The sequence below is a fragment of the Oreochromis aureus genome, linkage group 13 (assembly GCF_013358895.1).
Source record: "Oreochromis aureus strain Israel breed Guangdong linkage group 13, ZZ_aureus, whole genome shotgun sequence".
Taxonomy (NCBI): domain Eukaryota; kingdom Metazoa; phylum Chordata; class Actinopteri; order Cichliformes; family Cichlidae; genus Oreochromis; species Oreochromis aureus.
The window spans coordinates 26,288,008-26,307,046 of NC_052954.1; the positions used below are offsets into that span (position 1 = coordinate 26,288,008).

At 38.9% G+C, this 19,039-nt stretch overlaps 1 protein-coding gene and 1 non-coding gene across 2 annotated transcripts in view; one reads left to right on the plus strand and one right to left on the minus strand.

Moving 5' to 3' along the window:
• Positions 1-2,247: 2,247 nt before the first annotated feature.
• On the plus strand, positions 2,248-2,341 carry trnai-uau. The gene is made up of 2 exons: positions 2,248-2,285; positions 2,306-2,341. It is a non-coding gene; the product is annotated as a tRNA-Ile (tRNA).
• Positions 2,342-3,677: 1,336 nt separating this feature from the next.
• The window catches only part of mrps5 (mitochondrial ribosomal protein S5), a 35,646-nt gene continuing 20,284 nt past the window's right edge, over positions 3,678-19,039 (minus strand). Inside the window, exons 8-13 of the mRNA XM_031745629.2 lie at positions 9,414-9,504; positions 8,733-8,779; positions 7,477-7,534; positions 5,622-5,684; positions 5,301-5,437; positions 3,678-4,296 (exon numbers count right to left, since the gene is read on the minus strand). Of these exons, the coding sequence (XP_031601489.2) occupies positions 4,072-4,296; positions 5,301-5,437; positions 5,622-5,684; positions 7,477-7,534; positions 8,733-8,779; positions 9,414-9,504 (621 nt within the window). The 3' untranslated portion in view covers positions 3,678-4,071. The remainder of the gene's footprint in view (positions 4,297-5,300; positions 5,438-5,621; positions 5,685-7,476; positions 7,535-8,732; positions 8,780-9,413; positions 9,505-19,039) is intronic.

Sequence of the window (19,039 nt, forward strand, 5' to 3'; positions counted from 1 at the left end):
AGAATCGATATCTCTCTATGAGCACACCGTCGCGCTGAGCTAAAGGATCCTGTCTATCCCGCAATATACGCTAAATTCTGTAAACTCTCCTTATCAATCTTGCACCTTCCTTGCTCGCGTACAAACGGACAGGACATGGCTGCGACAGACTTCCCAAATCCACCTTCGCTTTTTAGCCGTGGTCTCTCATCTTGATTGCACGTAGTAATTTACTATTACTACTCTAAAATATGAATTACATCTGACATGATCTACTACATGTAATAGAATGATTAATAGTACATTTCCTTTTTTTTCGGAAATGACCTGTATGTATCTGTATGAAATCAATAAAAGAATCAAATACATTATCTTTAGTTACATTGCCAATATTTATTTATGGTAAAACAGTGGAGAAATGTCGCTCTTGCTTTCATATAACTGCAGCGGACATACCTGAGAGGCCGCGATCTAATCCTGTTTACATAAAGTAAACCTGCTCCCGAGCAGGTTTACGCTTACGGATCTGTTGCTATGACAGCAAGTCCCAGATGAGCTTCGGAGAACCGAATGATCCAAGATCACGCGAAATCGTCAACATTCAAATCCGGCTAACTTACTTAGCGAGGTACGAAGAACAGGCCCCAGGGGCCCGTTCTTCGGGCCCCTGGGCCCCCTTGGATCATTCGGTTCTCCGAAGCTCATCTGGGACTTGCTGTCATAGCAACAGATCCGTAAGCGTAAACCTGCTCGGGAGCAGGTTTACTTTATGTAAACAGGATTAGATCGCGGCCTCTCAGGTATGTCCGCTGCAGTTATATGAAAGCAAGAGCGACATTTCTCCACTGTTTTACCATAAATAAATATTGGCAATGTAACTAAAGATAATGTATTTGATTCTTTTATTGATTTCATACAGATACATACAGGTCATTTCCGAAAAAAGGAAATGTACTATTAATCATTCTATTACATGTAGTAGATCATGTCAGATGTAATTCATATTTTAGAGTAGTAATAGTAAATTACTACGTGCAATCAAGATGAGAGACCACGGCTAAAAAGCGAAGGTGGATTTGGGAAGTCTGTCGCAGCCATGTCCTGTCCGTTTGTACGCGAGCAAGGAAGGTGCAAGATTGATAAGGAGAGTTTACAGAATTTAGCGTATATTGCGGGATAGACAGGATCCTTTAGCTCAGCGCGACAGTGTGCTCATAGAGAGATATCGATTCTCCCGTGAGGGTATTATTTACTTTCTTCCCTCTCTCTCTCTCTCTCTCTCTCTCTCTCTCTCTCTATATATATATATATATACTTACTGTACTGTATATACTTACTCCCGACTTACTGTGCATGCTTCAGTCACCCCTTGCATGGGAACAGGTAAAAGTGATGGAGTGTTATGTCAAACCACACAAAAAACCCACAATGTCAATAAATGTCACAGTACAAAAGGGGTGTGTGACGAGGGGTGCAGGACCACCACCTGTCTTTATTTGTTCTGCCCTTTTCTTGGTTGCTGTTATAAACAACCAAACAGATTATTTCAGGGTCTCTTGTCATAGACTAAAAGCAATATAAGTGATAAATATTACCATTCTGTGGAATATTTTTATATTTCACTTTTACGTTTTCCCATGTTCTAGTGGGTCCTGTTGTGGCTCTAATGTGAAAGAGGATATGATGTAATATAATATAATGTGGAATAAAATAATATCACATGATATAATGTAATATCATGGATCACTTACGAGTTTAATTTGTCAGCAACTTTCTGCCAGCCCTCTCTCTTTGCTTTTGCAGCCTTTGCAGTGTTCCCCTGCGTTTTAATTAAACTCTGAAACTCCTGATATCCCTCAATCAAGAGTTCTTGCTCTGCTGCCGTGAAATACTGTGCGCACTCCTTCGACATCTTCGCCGACCAATCACAGGGTTGCCGATCAATGTTTCTACTATCGATGCGTAGCCCCTTTTAAGCCACCCAGTGATCTCAGATTACTTCATCCAGCTATACTAATCGTCAACAACAGGTGTGTTCGGAGAACCGGATTAGCGAGCTCAAAGTTAGCGCGATGATTTGATCTTGGATGTGTCATTTGATCTTGGATGTAGTAAGCGAGGTACGAAGAACAGGCCCCTGATGTTACAAGGATGGGCGCTCATGTATGGGCATATTTGTTGTTGTTGTTGTTGGTAACTGTCTCTAGTAGCCAGCGTTGAATCCTCTGGTAAGAATGTCTTGACATGAATAGCAAGCTTTGCGAACAAGCTCCAGTGGCGCAATCGGTCAGCGCGCGGTACTTATAAGACAGTACTTTGTAGAGCAATGCCGAGGTTGTGAGTTCAAGCCTCACCTGGAGCACATGGTTCTTTGGTAGCTGCTCTGATAGAAGTCTGAGCTCTCTTTTGGTCCAGGTATTGATAAGAACAACTGAAAGACTCGGTGAGAGCTTTGCTTTGAACTGTTGTCATCTTGGTTGCAACCCCCCCCAACAAAACAAAAAAACCCTAAAACTGATGTAAAAAAAGGTTGCTGCTTATGTATTGGCTTAGTAACCTGGAAGCTACATTCAGTAACGTCTGAGGTTTTGGGTCAAAAAAGTGAAGCCAGCGGTCAATTGTTTCTAATAGCCAGCACTGGGTGACTCAGCATTGAGTTGTAAAAATACGTCAGAATCTAGACTTGACTAATATCACAGGCACAAAAGCTCCAGTGGCGCAATCGGTCAGTGTGCAGTACTTATAAGACAGTACTTTGTAGAGCAATGCTGCGTTTGTGAGTTCAAGCCTCACCTGGAGCATCTTGACTTGATGGTCTTTAAATTGCTGAGGCACAGACCTTTCTAGTGGAGATATCATCTGAATTTCAGGAGCGGGACCACACCCCCTCAGGCTATTTTCATGCCCCACCCTCTCTTCTCCTCTCTTCCTTTCCTTCATTCAATTCTCGTTAGTACATGGGGATCTGCCCGGGCTGGGAGCCGTCACCAGTCCCCTTCGAGGCCTTCCCTCAAACCGCAGCACCAGTTCACACTTCCTCATCTCTCATTGCCCATCGTTACCGAGGATGTGGTCCCAGCTAGTGAAATGTTCAGCTTTATAAAAGATTAAACTTGCATTTAGGCATCAACTGTGTAAAAATCAGACTACCGAGACAATGGCAGCCAGCAGTAGGCGACTTCTCTGTTTGCAAAATGAGTCAGGATTTCTGGAATTACTTTGTTCAATCTAACCCTAGTTCAAACTTTGCTGCTTATTTTATATCACCTAGTTATCACTACCTATATCTGTAGTTCCAAGAATATAACCATTTTCACTTTGCAAATCATTGACTCCATTTAAAGAAAAAGAAAGACAGGTATGCTTTAGGGAGTGGCTTTGTTATACATGACAAGTTGCTACTATGACTACAGGGTGGCACTTAGATTGTAGGTTTTGTGGTGAACATGCACAAAATATGACAAAAAATCTACAATATTATTACTATTATCATTATTTTTTCATTATTAATATATATTACTGTGCACTGTTGCCCAACAGACATCAAAAGTGACAAAATATAACCTTTGTTCAACACTTTTCAATTTCTTTGCTCCATAGTTGCAGTAAAACGTAAGAGGTATCCATCAGCCTCAGCTAATCAGGAATTTCCCGCATTATTAAATATATCCAAGGCAAAAAAGGATAAAACCCTCCAATGATTTTAATAGATTTACACTTTATTATTAGCACATGTTGTAATTTGCAACAGTTCAGAATTAATTCTCAAGAAGAGTCAGAATGTAAAATATGTCTTCTGCTGTAACATTGTCACTATTTTGCATCAGTATCATAGGTTTGATATGGACAATGAAGTTGGTATTATACTGAAAAGCACTGAACTTTAGTCCTCAGTTGAGAAAATGATGAAACTCTTACAAACAGAATCCATCACATGTTGAGACGTTAACAAAAACCAAAATTCTAGCAAACAAGTTCCACACATACTGTTACTAGAAAAAAACAAGTCAGATAATCCATTTGACACTATTGGTTTCCTTCAGTCCACTCAAGTCTCCTTTGGTCTTATCCAAGCATCAGCCTTCCCACGCATTACCAGATGGTGCGTTTGACACCTGCCCAGATCGAGCGTTTCAACCCCTGTGCAGCTCGTACGTCATCCCAGTGCAGCCGGGTGTTGGGAATCTCATCCTCTGACTCTGGGTTGGGTCGTGCGCCGTCTTTAGGACTCGCCACCACCATGGGCAGAAGGCCACGCTGCGACTCAAACTCTACGACATGGAGTTGCTTCTTGTCAGCCAGAGTCTGGTGGGTTTCCTATGGAGAAACAGAGAAGGTAGACATTTTTAAATGGAAACTGTTACTGGGTGCTATGAACTTAGCAGCTTCTATAATATCAACATTTTCCATAAACTTTACGTTTTTGGAACTACAAAGTTAGTGACTTGGGACTCGGATAAATAAAATCCAAATGAGTATTTTCAGCAATATTTAGACAATTTTTTAAACATTATTTTCATAAAGTTAAAAAAAAAGTTGCTTGAAATCTAAATATATTTTGACTGAAGACCACATGAAACCAGTGAAGTGGAGATAGCAAAGGAAAGAGAAGTTAGGTTCAGACTGTGAAGGGCAAAATAATGGTACCTACAGCTGCACTGAGAGAGCTTGGGTGAAACAGCCATTTAGAAAATGTGCTGGATTTATAACAGAAGACATCACAAGAAAATTATTTGAAAAATAAATGCAATAACTGCTTCATCTCAAATGTCTTGTTTTCATCACCACTGAGGCCCCAAATTGTAACTGAAAGTAAAATAAGATTAGTTGGCCAGAATTATTAAGGAGCCAGATATTTCCCCTCAGGGATAAGCTGAAAAAAAGCTACAAGTGGAGGGAATGTTGCAGTAACATTACTCAGGTGGACGCAAATACAACCCCTGTCTAAACAGGCATCCATTTACTGGGAGGTTAGCTGTACTTACAAGGTGATAATATGTCACTATTGTGTTTTCAGCATTCAGAAGGCCACCTGATATGGTGCAAATGACATCACCAGTGAGTGTCCAGTTCCATCAGAGACCTTTACTGCAAGCCTGCTGCAGCCACTGCTCTCTTTCCCCATGTTTGCTCTCTCTTTCTCTCTATTGTTACAATGGAGTAACAGCCAAAGTGCCAAAAATGATCTTTATAAAATTAAGAAAGTTAATAAGAATCTTAGCTCTTATGCTTTCACAAAGGTTTATGTTCCTGCTAAAAACCTGTATGCTTTTCCAAAACCATAAAACCAATTTGTGAAAACGTCCCCAAACTTTTCTTACCTGACTGGCTAATCCGGTGAAGAGGGCCCGGGTGATGTTCAGGAGATTGACTGATCCCTCTACTTTGCAATACATGTCTTTTATGCCGATCAGCTTGCAAAGAGTGATGACCGCCCTGTGGCAGTGCAGACCGTGACCTGCAGACACAGAGAAATATTCAGGACACCACGGATATCTCAACTGCTGCTGAATGTGCAAACAGGTATCTTTCTGCTGAAAGCTCAGCTGTACTTGCAAGGCTGGTGGAAAATGTAAAGTTTTTTCTTTGAGACTTTAGCAAATTGTGCAATAAAAGAGGACATTTTGGAAACAGAAATATACCTTTGTTTTGTTTTTTCATGCGGAGCGTCGTCCTCTTAAACTTGGAATCAATGTCATGGTAAACTATTGGAAGAGAAAAACAAGCTTAATTATACTAACTGGCTGCAGAGCAGAGAGAAAACAAGCTGCTGTACTGAAACATAATAATCAGACAAAAATGATGCCAGAAAATCGAATTTATTTATCTTTTTACAAGCTTTGTGCCATTTCTGAATGAAAGCACCTGTGTTTTGTTATGCATCTTTTCCCCTGCTCTCCCTCAGGTCTCCTGTTTCTCTACCTGCCCACCAGATGTCCTTACACATGCCAGTATCGCCTGCTCACTGCAGCAGCTGTGGCTAATTAGTTATTCAGCAGCACACAGTCCCTGAGAGGGAACTGTGTGCTGCTGAATGAAGCCGATATCATAGCTTCAGGTTAAAATCTTGTTCTCGCGTTAAAGCGCTTTTACACACTTCACGGGACATTGTAGATGAGGGGAATTATCAGATCACATGTAGAGAGAGCTGATTTGTAGCAGCTGAAGGTCCCGCTTTTTTCTGTCAAAGTGACAAAGTCAGAGCAGAAAGAAATCTTCTTAACTCCCTTTTCTAAACTTAAGTAACTGAAACACTGAAATAAAACTCTAACCTGGTTCAAACCAGTTAAAATGAGTGTGGGAATTGACTGCTAAGGTGAAAACGTACCTAAATCAAACACAACCAAACTCGCTACTGCATTTAAAGTAATTCAAATTCAAACAGTAGCAACTGTAAGATCAGTGCAGCTCACTGAGTATCAGACAAACAGATTGGTTAAAACCTTGCAGCAAATAAGACTTGAGTGATGGAGCAACAAAGGTGACAGAAAATTAAAATTATCCAGGCATAATTGGAGCTTTGATACAATTATAACATTCAAAACAAGAAAGTAAACAAATGAGTCACACTGTCAGGTTGCAGATGGACACACAGGGAGAGCTGGCATGTGCTAGCATCATCTTTCCATGAGCCTAAAAACATTTTCTCAGTTTCCAATTCAAGCTGGTTCGAAATACAGAACCACAGATATACACGCACACAAAGACACTGACAGTGACACACATGCCGTTCTTCTGGTGTTAGGCCAGAGCTGGAAGCTAACTTTCTCCTCCGGTGGGCCAGTGGAGGCCGATGACTCATGCTCATTAATCTTTCTGGCTCTGCTCTCCAGCAGCAGCCAAAGAAGCCAAATTGAGTTTTACAATAAGAACGTAGAAGCGGTGCATTTTAACTCCCAAACCTTTCTTTACAAATGAATATTATAGATCATATCCTTTATATGAGTACCAGCAGGTAATGGGAGGGTACAGTATTGAATCAGAGGAGTACATGGAGATAAAGTTGTTGAATGAAAGTGATGCAGAGTGGGAGAAGAGGGAGCTGTAATTCTAAATTTCATGGTACTCATGTCTTCTTCAGTTAAACCCTTTACCCATGCTCCTCTAATACTTACATAAGAACTTACACTAAGTTAAACTTTTACACACCATCATGCTTGTCTTTGCATACTGCATACGTGGCATTAAGGAGTAAAAGCAATTTTCAGGAAATGAGTTTCCTCGTTAATATGCAAATTAATTTATGCAGCAATATGCCTCAACTAAGGCTATAATCAGATAGCCTTTTCAAAGTAGAATGAAGCATGAAATTTTGATTGTTCTGTATCGTGTTCATCAGATTCTGTTTACAGAGACAAAGGCTGACAGGCATGCAATAATAAGCTAACATAAGCATATAATAACAGATGGAAATTTAAAATGTGAATAAACAGACCGAAGTTTTATGAAGGAAGAGAGGAAGAACGAAAGGACAAACGAAGATTCAAAGTCACTTACTGGTGTGGTCATTGTATCGTTCTATATAGTACAAGTAGTGGATGGCTCTGTTCTTGGCCTGCAAATAAGAGTTACATGATAAAAGACACACAGATTGAATCCAGCAGTTACAAGGGCATTAATATAGGAAAATATATTAATATTATTAGTAGAAAAAGGCCGTGTAGTACAGTCCTTATTATAAACATAATGAAACGCATGAAAGGAAGTCTTGAGTCTTGTCTCTTTAGATGCCATTTAGCTCACTTAATCATCTAATGTATAATCATAGTAAAGTGAGTTTAAATGTGCTATATAAACAAGCTTGATTTGATTTGAAAACCTGTTTATGTTGCAGGTTTCAACAGCAGTTACCCAGCAAACACTGCTGAAATATCAATGTTATTTCCCTAGTCAAAAGTTAAAAACTTGCATGCTAGATGATTAGATATGATTCCTGGGAAGCACAGTGGTCTGGTCAGGCAGTCTGTTACAAAGTGAGAATTATGATCAGATGAATGAAGAAATCAACTGTAATCAGATCTGATATCCCCGTGTTGATCTTGTTTCTACATCATCATACCAATGCTGGTTCCAGTATCAACCTTGCAGTGTACCTATCATGTTGCCTGAGCTAATGCTATAGCAAAAAACTATCACCAGCAAACCTAAGTTGATAATATATTTGTTATCTTGCAGACATTCATGAAGAAAATAACTGAATAATTGCATAAAGTCATGTTTTCCATTGGTCAGCTGCAGTTGATGCTGGACCAACATGATTATGATGATGCAGGAATGACACCAGCACGGGGATATCAGATAGCTACGTGCACAGGTCCACTTCACACACGCAGACTGGATCCTCACTTTAAAATGATAACATCAGATTTCTGCATATGCTGATGTGGATTCTGTCACATTGAGTGTTTGCCACTTGTCTGGACTGACACAACCATCACCTCCTGATGTCAGTTGTATATGCTTATTCAGTGAAATAGGCTTCAGAGTGCGAGGTCAATCATAAATTTGAATCTTGTTATGTGTCGCTTACCCTTTTCAAAACTTTTTGGTACAAAGTCTATTATGGATGTCCAGCAGATGACGTGGTAACATCTCCAAAATCTTTCATTTAGGAGATATTTTTTAGCCAAGACCAGTCGAAAACCTCAGTTGACAGCTATTTAACAAAACATTTGCTGGATATGTGACCTTAAGCTGTCACAAAACTATAAACGGCATCTGAAGCTACACTGATATACAGTTTGTGGTTTTACCTTCCTCAGAGCCGTGTTCCTGTCTGCTGCTTTCCCCAAAGCAAAGCCTGGAAGGAGGAAAGAACATTGGTCTTAAAACACCTCTGAGTGCAGAGTGTTGAGTAGTCACTGACGCTTGTGAAGCTCAGTGTAACAGAAAATGTAAAATTCATCATAGTATGATTCATTAAAAATTAAACCAGATTCTCTTGCAGAAATCACAGCTTGTGATGTTTTTCCAGTGTCATTAAACTAATGACTGTGAGTATTTATGCTAATGAGCAATAACATGATGAAGTTTTTGAAAAGCAGCAGTGATACACTCTATAATAAGAGGTTAAGTGCAGGCGAGCTTCAGGAGACTATGCAGAGTTTCATCAGCAGTTTTTCCTTTTTTTGCTGCTGCTTGAGGATGAAAAGTGTCAAACCCATTTCCTGCACTTCCCCATATCGACAGAGGCTGAGGCATTTTAGAAAGGCTCAATTAAAATAACTGTCAAAATCAATTTTGGCTCTGTCTCATGTCTACAGAATTCAAAACATGTTAAATTATGTTTCTTATCTCTCTTCCTCACACTATAATACCTAGCATTTTTAATAAATGTGATTATCAGGGACAGAACGTTTAATAGACTGCATTTATCATCTTAAGTTGCTTCCAGAGTTTATTCATTTATTTATTTATTTTTTAGAGATTCAAACCTGCGGCTCCGTTGCCATTTCCCACTGCGACCAAACAGCTGATGGACCTCTTTCTGCCTTCTTTGGCTGTCATGTTGAACACACTCTTCACCTACAAAACAACAATCACACACAAACACTATCTTGAGCTCTAGTGTGGCTATTATATCACACACACTGCAAATATAAACATAAATAAAGATGTGAGAGTTTTCTGCAGATGTGCTGCAGTCAGTGTGGTTCTGCTGGCTGTGAGCTCCAGCATGCTGTATAGCCTTCTGTAGCCCATTATGAAACAGCTGGAATGAGCATAAACAACTCTATAACTGAAATCCTCTGCTGGCAAACAACCCTGCAGTCTGGGAGAGAGTTTCTACCTCAAGTGAAGCAGTTCTAGTACCTTAGGTGGGACAGAGGGAGCTGAGAGGTAAAGCAAATCTCATAATTTATGAGCCCATCTACCATCCCATCATTACCTGTGAGGTCTGGGCAGTGAAAAAGAAATGAGATCAGAGAAAGTCAAAATTAGTTTTCCTCACATGGGCTATGGAGTGATGATTGGGAACAGAGTGAGAGCAGTAATGCTTCTCCTTTGCATTAAAAGAAGTCAGCTGAATACATTTGCACATCTAACTTCACTAGAGAGGCTTTTTATGCTAGAGGGACTGTATATCTGTTCTAGCCTGGTGCAAGTGGCCAAGGATCAGTCCAGCCTGCTATTTTGCTTAGTGTGCTGCAGCTGCAACCACATTCTGGATAAGCAGGGGCAGATAATAATGACATAATGATATGTTACAACTGCAATTACATACTGAGATTAATTTATATACTGAGATCAGATATCAGGACAACAAATCAGCCAATTACTTTCATCCGTTTTATGACACAAAGGCTCAAAAGATGAATGAAAACAGGCATTTGTTGTATAACTTCGGTGTAGTATCATTTGATTTTATGCATTTTGGCTTTTATGCTCAAGTCAATAACAGCCAGTAAAGTTAATGAACCGACAAAAACAAATGTGTGGAGTAAAACATCTGCAGCTATAGCACCACAACAAAGCTATTAGTTGTGCATTTGTGGTCAATCCAGACCCGCATGCCTTCCCAGATTTAAGTGACTTTCATTGATCTGTTATTTAAAAAAAATCGGCAGTCAACTATCTCTCTCTCAGAGACACACATATCCTAGCCTCCACAAAGGCTGATCAGCTCTTGGCAATATGACTTTAAAACACCAGGGGGCAGCATAGATCCACTACAGAGGTTTGAAAGAAGAGCGGGAAGAAAAGAGGTGACAGAGGAAGGAGCTGACCGAATGAGGGGTAGAAGACAATGGACAGAGAGAGAACAACAACAAATGAAACTAGAATCACAGCCAGCATGTAGGGCTGCAGTTTAGACTAGATATACGTGTAATGACAACTCTCAAATTCAAAGGATTTAATATGTGGGGACCAAGGATTAGTGTCACCAATTCAAAATCTCATGAAACGTGAGATCTCGTCACAGCCTCCCGTTCTGTGTCAGTTATGATGTTGAATTATGGCCTGACGAGAGCTCTTGTGGAACATTATGACGACACAGTGACGTTGACCTTTTTCATACAAAATGTCATCACTTCATTACTTGATCTTATTAGACATTGGTGTGAAATCTTGTAATTAGTGAATGTATTCTCACATTACAGTCAAAAACATGCTCTGTGAGATCACACTGAACTTGACCTTTGACCACCATAGCTTAACCGATTCTTCCTGAAGTGACCATTTGTGCTGTAATGAAAATTCTCTGTGGGTGCACCTAAGAAAACACAATGATAGAAAACAACTGATGTATGGACATACACGGTGGTGGTGGTGGTGGTGTGTGTGTGTGTGTGTGTGTGTGTGTGCACGCGCACGCATCCTAAAAACACAATGCTAACAAAAGAAAAAAAAAATCAAAGAACAAGAAAAAAGGATGATTACAGAGTGAAAGATCTATTTGTTGTGAATGTTCTAAAAGCTGACTCAAAAAAACCTGATGAAATGCCTGAATGTGTGAAAATGAAACATCCATTTGTGTGTGTGACATTTGGAAACGGATGTGTCTGCATCTTTGTCTTAATAAGAGATGTGCAAAGCACCAACCCTCAAAGAAGCCTCAAAAAGAACTACACTAAATGCACACAGAACAAATTCAGCTTAAAACCAAGAGGCACAGTAATGATACAGAATACCAGCGATCCCGACTAGTTCATTAAGCAAATTTAATTAAGATAATTATAGTGCTAATTAGAAAATATTTTTGGTCTAATTAGAAAATATTTTTTGTCATAGCACCTTTCATAGTATGTTTCATTAATAAAACGTTAACTTTAAAACGTTAAAATGTTAAATTAAAAGCTGGATGAATTTTACCACTGAACTCCACAACAAGCTGCAAAAATAGAACAACAGGTACCGTACTCTAAATTCTAGTTTAAGAACTGCTTCCTGGAACTCTGATTTAAGCTGTTTTTTGGATTCTAAACCCTCCTGAGGAAAATATCTGACTTATTACTGGCTAAATGCTGTACTGTGTCCACCAGCTTGTCTCTGAATATGTCCATCAAATGCTTATGGAAAGCTTTATGACTGAAAAAAGGTGTCTGCTGCGGCAAAAAAAAGATTCTAAAACACTGAAGAGCTGCAATTTGGCAACCCTCTGTTGGATCATAACCACTATCCGCCCCTTTAATATTGAAATCACTCAATAATTCACTGTTCATATGAAAAAACAATGACTCCTGTGGCTTTAAGCATATAATAGCTATGATATGATTTGCAATAACAGGTATTGAGTTGGACAAGTTTAAATATTGACTACAAGACAATACTCATACAGACACACAGGTCACACAACTGTTTACACAGAAGGTCTATATGAAAAATCTGTGTATCCATGTATTTTTAAAGTTCAATACTGGTTTAAGCATTGGTGGCAGTTTGTGTTACTTTGCTGCTTATGTATGGCAGTGGTTTGTGGTGTTCATGTTGCACTTGTGTTAGTATCTGTCTTGTTGATGTGGAAACACTGTAGTTATTTCTTCAACTCCACAGTTGGATATTGCTTCAAAAGTATTCCCTCAACGATACACTCAAATACAGAAATATTACTGAGGTGGAAAGACAAGTGAAGAAGCGATTGTACATTCAGCAATAAAACACCCATCAAATATTTATTTATTCTCTAGTAAAGGCAGAAAATCAAATATTAAAACTTCCTTTGCTCATTCTTTGCGAGTGTGAATGAGAGGGGAACAATGATAGTACAAAAAATGTAAAACTAAGAATGTGAATGGAGCAAGTCTCAATGAACTGAATGGACAAAAATCAGTCTGCTGATTTTAAACAAACAAAAAAAAGAATCAACAATTAAGCACAGATGCATTTATTTCCCACCACAGCCTGAGTATAGTATAGAAAAGTATTTTTTTCAGGCTGGAGCCAGAGCCAGAACCAGAACTTCAAACCTTGTGGCTCTGAGTTAGGGCAGTCACATCCATAAGTATTTGCATGTGACTGAAGTGGACACTTTAAGCTTAATTCAGGTGGTTTAACCGTTTAGATATTACTCCAATTCTTATATATAATTCCTCATTTTCACAGGCTCAAAATTAAACTTGCAAATATAATTGGATAAAAATCCTTTGGAGTCAATGATTGCCTGAAGTCTAGAATCCATGGATCTCACTAAATGCTGCGTTTCCTCCCTGCAAAGTCTCCTACTACAGCTGCCTTCAATTAATGCATGCTTGAAAGTCATTGAGGAATATCTCATTTCTTTGCCTTGAAAAGCTTTGGGGTTGCTTTTACAGTGTGCTTTGGGTCATTATTAATTTTCATTGTGAAGACTCATATAAATAGTATTCTAGCACTTCATCATCCCGCTTCTGCTGTCATCAATAAACATAAATGCCCAGGTTCCACTTGCAGCCATGCATGCCTATGCAACAACACTGCCTACACTACGTTTGACAGATGATGTGGTATTCTTCAGCTCATAAGCAGTCTGTTCATTTTCCATATTGTTCTCTTCCCATCATTTTAGTGCAAATTAATCTTGTTTTCATCTGTCCAAACACTTTTTAGTTCTTTTTTCCCAAGAACTACAAGCTCTTTCAGCTGTTTTCTGGCAACTTTAATCTTCTTGTTACTGACTTTAAACAATTCTGGGAAACAATTCTGTCATCATGCACTTTTAGTTTTATAACACTTATAAGGTGTTTTGGTGTTGCTGATCTAGCCAGCGCATTCCTTTCTTTTTAATCCTAATGATTACCTCCTTCACTTGAATATGAAGAGTTCCACCGAATAACTACCAAAGTTCAACACTTGGAATCAACTCCAGCTCTTTTACCTGCCTGATTATGAGGGAACCAGCCTCATCTGGTTAAAAAACTGGTCAACTGCTCACCGACTTTCATGCCTCTGAAAAAGGTGGACTATGTACCCTGTACAAATACTTATAGATTTGGCTGTACATGATTTTCATTGTCCTAGGTAAAGATCAAGGTATGGTTATACATATTATGTATTACAATTTCATATAAAGATAACCACCAGCAACATAAAGAAACACCAAGTGAATGCAAAATGAAAACAAGCCATAATAATTATGAGCTAAAAACTGAATAAAACAAGCCAATCGAGTGTGAAATTGTCTGAGTATGTAAATGTATTCCATACTCCAGTGATAAGTGGCAACAAAAAAAACAGTTGTAATAATACGAGTGAATGCAACTCAATCCCAAGTGAAGGACCTGCCTCATCAAGGGGCTTCTCTTTCCCTCCCCTCATGCTCCCTCTCTCTTTCTCTGAGTCTCTCTATCTCTCTCTACACCAGCAAACTGAAAGAGTGAATTTAGCTAAAGGGCATATCATGACTGGTGGGAAAAAATGTATTTATGAGACAAGCCAATGCTTTGAAATGGGAGTCTATTGGAGCCAGCACATAGCACCAACTTGTTTCTGACAGACTGCATTCAAAACACCTTCAGCTATGACTGTGAAAGGGAGGTAAAACATCACAAAAACTGAAGGACATGCATCCCTTCAAATATGAATAGTACTTCATGCCTACTTGTATGCATTTCTGTATGTTTTTCCTATGAGCTCCGAATAGATCTTGCACTAGCGCCCTTTCATTGGACTAACCCCACACCACCTCCAAAAAATAGTTCACCTTGAGGCTTTTATCCCTGTCAGAGAGCGCAAGTGATAAAATAGTGTTGAATTCCAGCAGAGGGAACTTCAAAGTCAAGATGTGCCTTGAGCGTTGTTAGTTACGTAACATACATTTCAGTAAAGGGTTTATAATATGACTGCAGGGCCACAGAACAAGGATTGGGGTCAGAGTAGAAGCAAACACCAAAACAATGAAAAGACAACCCCAAGGACACATGCAAACACATGGATGCACAAAAACAGTGACTTAACGACACCTCTACATGCCTCACATATTTTTTGCCTTGCACTAGCCTTTACAAACCAAAGGGGCACACACATAATGCTCCAAAAAGTACATGCCGTAATAACTGCATGTACATTTTTCTTGCACAATGTGGCAGCAGGTCTTAAAGGGAGGCAGCAACATATCCTTCCTTACTGTCAAGTTTAAGTGTGTAAGGAAACTTGCTGTTTATGCCAGGTTCGGACCAGATGGCACATGAGCACTGTTTCTGTAAATCAAAATCCAACAAGTTATTAACTCTCAAGTTTCAGCGTGACTTATGGCTGTTGGCAGCCAGTTTCAATTAGAAGTGTGTCTAAAAGCCTCCAGTGATGTTGAGTTCTGGGCTTTACATTTGTCATTTGAGGTGAAGATGCAGTAGTTTTGGAGGAGCTTTAACAGCAGAGCAGATGGGCTGAGTTTTTCTCTGCCGGATGAGCAACAGCATGGCAGTGGGAGGATGCTTCTAACTCGCTCTCACTTCTGTTTAATCTCTTATTTTCTCAATCTGTTGCTGCATGTTTTCCTATCTCTATCAGTCTATATGCTGCAGTGGAAGGGAGGAGTTTTAACCACATGAAACCAGTTGCGCTTGCATAGAAACACCATTTTTTCCCCCTCGAGTATCTTGAGTAAAGATATCAACAAGTGAATAGTTAACAGCTTTTATTTGCTCAGGCCTAGCTACAATTGCCATAATTAGTCATACTGGTGCGTAATTTAAACTCTGCTAGATTTCTTTGTGTAATTGTGACATGTGATGTGTTGAGAGCCAGATGGCCATATCTGAAGCAAAACACTAGATTCACAGACCTGTTTTTTTCTAACAGTGGTGCAAAAGGTAATCAGCTCTTTTACATAATGAAATAACTAATCGCGAAAAGAGAGTGCAGTCATACACTATGGTAAATGGCTATTACAATATTATAGCATAAGTGTCAAGTTCTTCTTTGGCCCCTCTCCACTAAGTTTAAGTTTAATTAAAAAAAAATCTTTCAGATATTTGTGACTGAGAAGGAGAAAAAGAAAGAGTTAAAATCCCTTTCTGAACTAATGTGTGTTCAAATGAGATGACAAGCTGCTGTCTAAAGACTTAGCAAAAAACAACATTTATAACAGTGTAGGGAACTGTGTGTTAGTCATGCAAATGACTCAGACATGCATGTTTGTGCTTGTGAGAGTGAAGGGACGAAAATAGGACTAAATGACATTCAACTGTAAAAGTATTTTTTGGAAATTAAACTGATCATATAGGGCGAGTGAAAAATTTGCTTCCCTGTTCATTTCCTTAATGTAGAACATTTTCATTTGTAATATGTATTACTCTACAACTTGGCACCACGGTTGATTTAGATACAAGCCACCATCATGAGATTAAAATGTACTTGGAAATCTATTAATTGATCCAGTAACTGAAGGCAATATTTTAAATTAGATTTGATAAAAAAAAATGTGTTCCCCAAGGTTTCTTCAACATCCAACTTTGGGATGAGCTTTAATAAACCGTGTGTTGCTGGGTCAACTTCAGTGAACACCGTGTTCCCAGTTACAAGAATCTAACTCTAAATTAACTTTTCAAATAACTCTGATGTATGACTGCAAGCTTTTATTTTCAAATGTAATAATACCTGAAGAAATGCAAAATTATCTCATCTCCTTTATTGTAATTTCTGTGGAAATATTAAACTGTAAATGAAAATAACATTGCTGAACTTTCACCAGCACAAATGTAATAAATACTTTGAAAGCTAGAACTGCCAAAAGGTTCATTTTGACTCATTTACATTTTAAAAATCACTCAATTTATATGAAACTCCATTATCTAACATTTAACCATGTTTTCTAAAAATGAGTTCATTTATAATGTAGTTAATTTTGGAGTGCATGGGATAAAAAGGAACTGCCAACAGAGTTATATTAACCCCAACATAAATCAATGGGAAATGCTGCACTCAACAATGTGGCATGCTTGGTTGGCTAGCAACATGTATTGTTCACACAGATTAGTACATGAAGGCTGCTATATAATAACCTAGAGGTAGGTAGATGTCACCAATGCTTTGGCTAATTATGACTCTGGATGTGACTAATAGATAAAAATATATAGTGGAGTGTAGTTAAAATAAAAAATGAATAATTATTGGAGGACTGACTGAATCTCGCTGGGTATTCTGGCTTCTTCCCACAGTCCAAAGACTTACACCTAGTGGGGTTTGGTTATTGGTGATTCTAAACTAGCTGTAGGTGTGAAATTGAGCATGAATGGTTGTCTGTCTATCTGTGTTGACTCTGTGACAGGCTGGCACCCTGTCCAGGGTGCAGCCCACCTCTCAGCCTATGGTAGCAGGGATAGTCCCCTATGACTCTTAATTGGATAAGTGGAAGAAAATGGGTAGAAAGATGAATGGGTCGGGTAGGTGAGGGAGTGTGTGACTGGAAACAAAGAACCAAGCAGGTTGCTGGCTATGTAGAGAAGCCAAACAGAGCACAGCACAGAGAGTGGAGAACTAATCTGAGCAAATAAAGAGTGAAATTTGGAGCAGAGCAGCCAAATTGGATTGGTTTTGGAGTTGAACGTCAACGCTGAGGAAGGCTGCACACTAGGGTGGGTAGTGTTGTAGATTGAACAAGGCTCTCGGATGACATAATAAGCACTCACTGTTCTAATTTTACAGCAATTAATTTATTTAAATGCATTTCTTATTTTATTGTGGCCAACTGTGTGGTGTATATAAGTTACAGGCGATGACCTGCTTCACTTTCAGCAATGTTTTCTTAATACCTTCTTTCTTTTTACCCACTTAATTTTGGATAATGTGAGGTCTTATGTTTTACTTCTCAATAATGTTTTTGTTATACAATGATTAAATTATTGAAATCTGTCAAGCCACATGCAAACTGGTCCCTTGTGGACATACCAGGCTTCAGTTGCCTAGGTGACCCTCCAATGTATTTGCTACCAGATCATATGTCATTCAACAGTATGCTCTCACTGGTAATTTGCCTAAAGGTTTTATCATGGATCCTGCTCTGTTTGCATTGCCAGTAGTTATTATATCAGTAATTCCTTGGAGTTGCTAAATATCATTCACTTTCTATGGACTCTCTAGTTATTGTTGTTTGTTGTTCCTTTGTGGATTCTTAAACAGATTTCAACTTTATGATCTGTAATGAAATAATATGAAATCACACAAACTCTTTGTAAATCTAATAAACCCCCCAAAAGTTCTTGTTTGAAGTACTTATTTCATAAAGTCATAGTTACAACTAGAAGACTAGTATTGTTGCAGTGATTCTAGGGGTTTGGAATGTTGGTAGTTGTAGTGTTAAGAAACAAATAAACCTGCATTTGACGGCTTTATTGTGAATTTCACTTTTGATATTAGGATGAATACATGCCTTGACAGTTCAGTGTGGTAAACAGCTCTAATCCAATTCAAAGTTCCTACAAAGTTGCTTTCATCCAGCCTGCTCTCAGTTTACTTTCAACAAAACTTTCAAGGTTGTTGACTTCAGGGAGGATAAAGCAAAAAAAAAAGAAACCCTCTTCTGACACTGACAACACTCCATCTCCGTTAATGAAATCACTGAGTCTTGTCCAAGTGTGTGCTGTACCTGGAGAGAGGCCATGAACATCACTTTTGTCTGCGTCGCTCTGACTCTTCTCCATTTTATTTTCAGTTACCTCAGCTCTCTGTCATCCCCAGCTCTATTCTTCATCACACTGAGTGTGCCAGAGCCGTGTGCTTTAACTTAATAGGAATTTTTGAAGCTGTAGTTTTTAGTGTAATTGTACTGGATTAGATGATTTAGATGCATTTTGGTGCACATTTTTCATTTGATGATTCTCTGTATAGCATGTCCTCACATACGAGCACAAATTATTTTTTGACTGCTTGGGGAGGTGGATGAGTATGAAGCGGGGGACTGCAGTAATCATTTTATCTTCATTTTTTGGAATTTTTGTAAGCCAGACTTATTAATAAAAATTAAATTAAATTAACTGCCCAGTCTTAACATGAAAGTGGCTTTCTCCGAGCTTTTCATAAGAGCTGCAGGCTAAAATAAGGCAGGGTGGATAGACTGAACAATAGTAGTACAGTTTTCAGCAGGAAGACCAAAATAGTGTACTAAAAAGAGCCTATGAGCTGAGGGCAGCTGTAATGTCAGGGG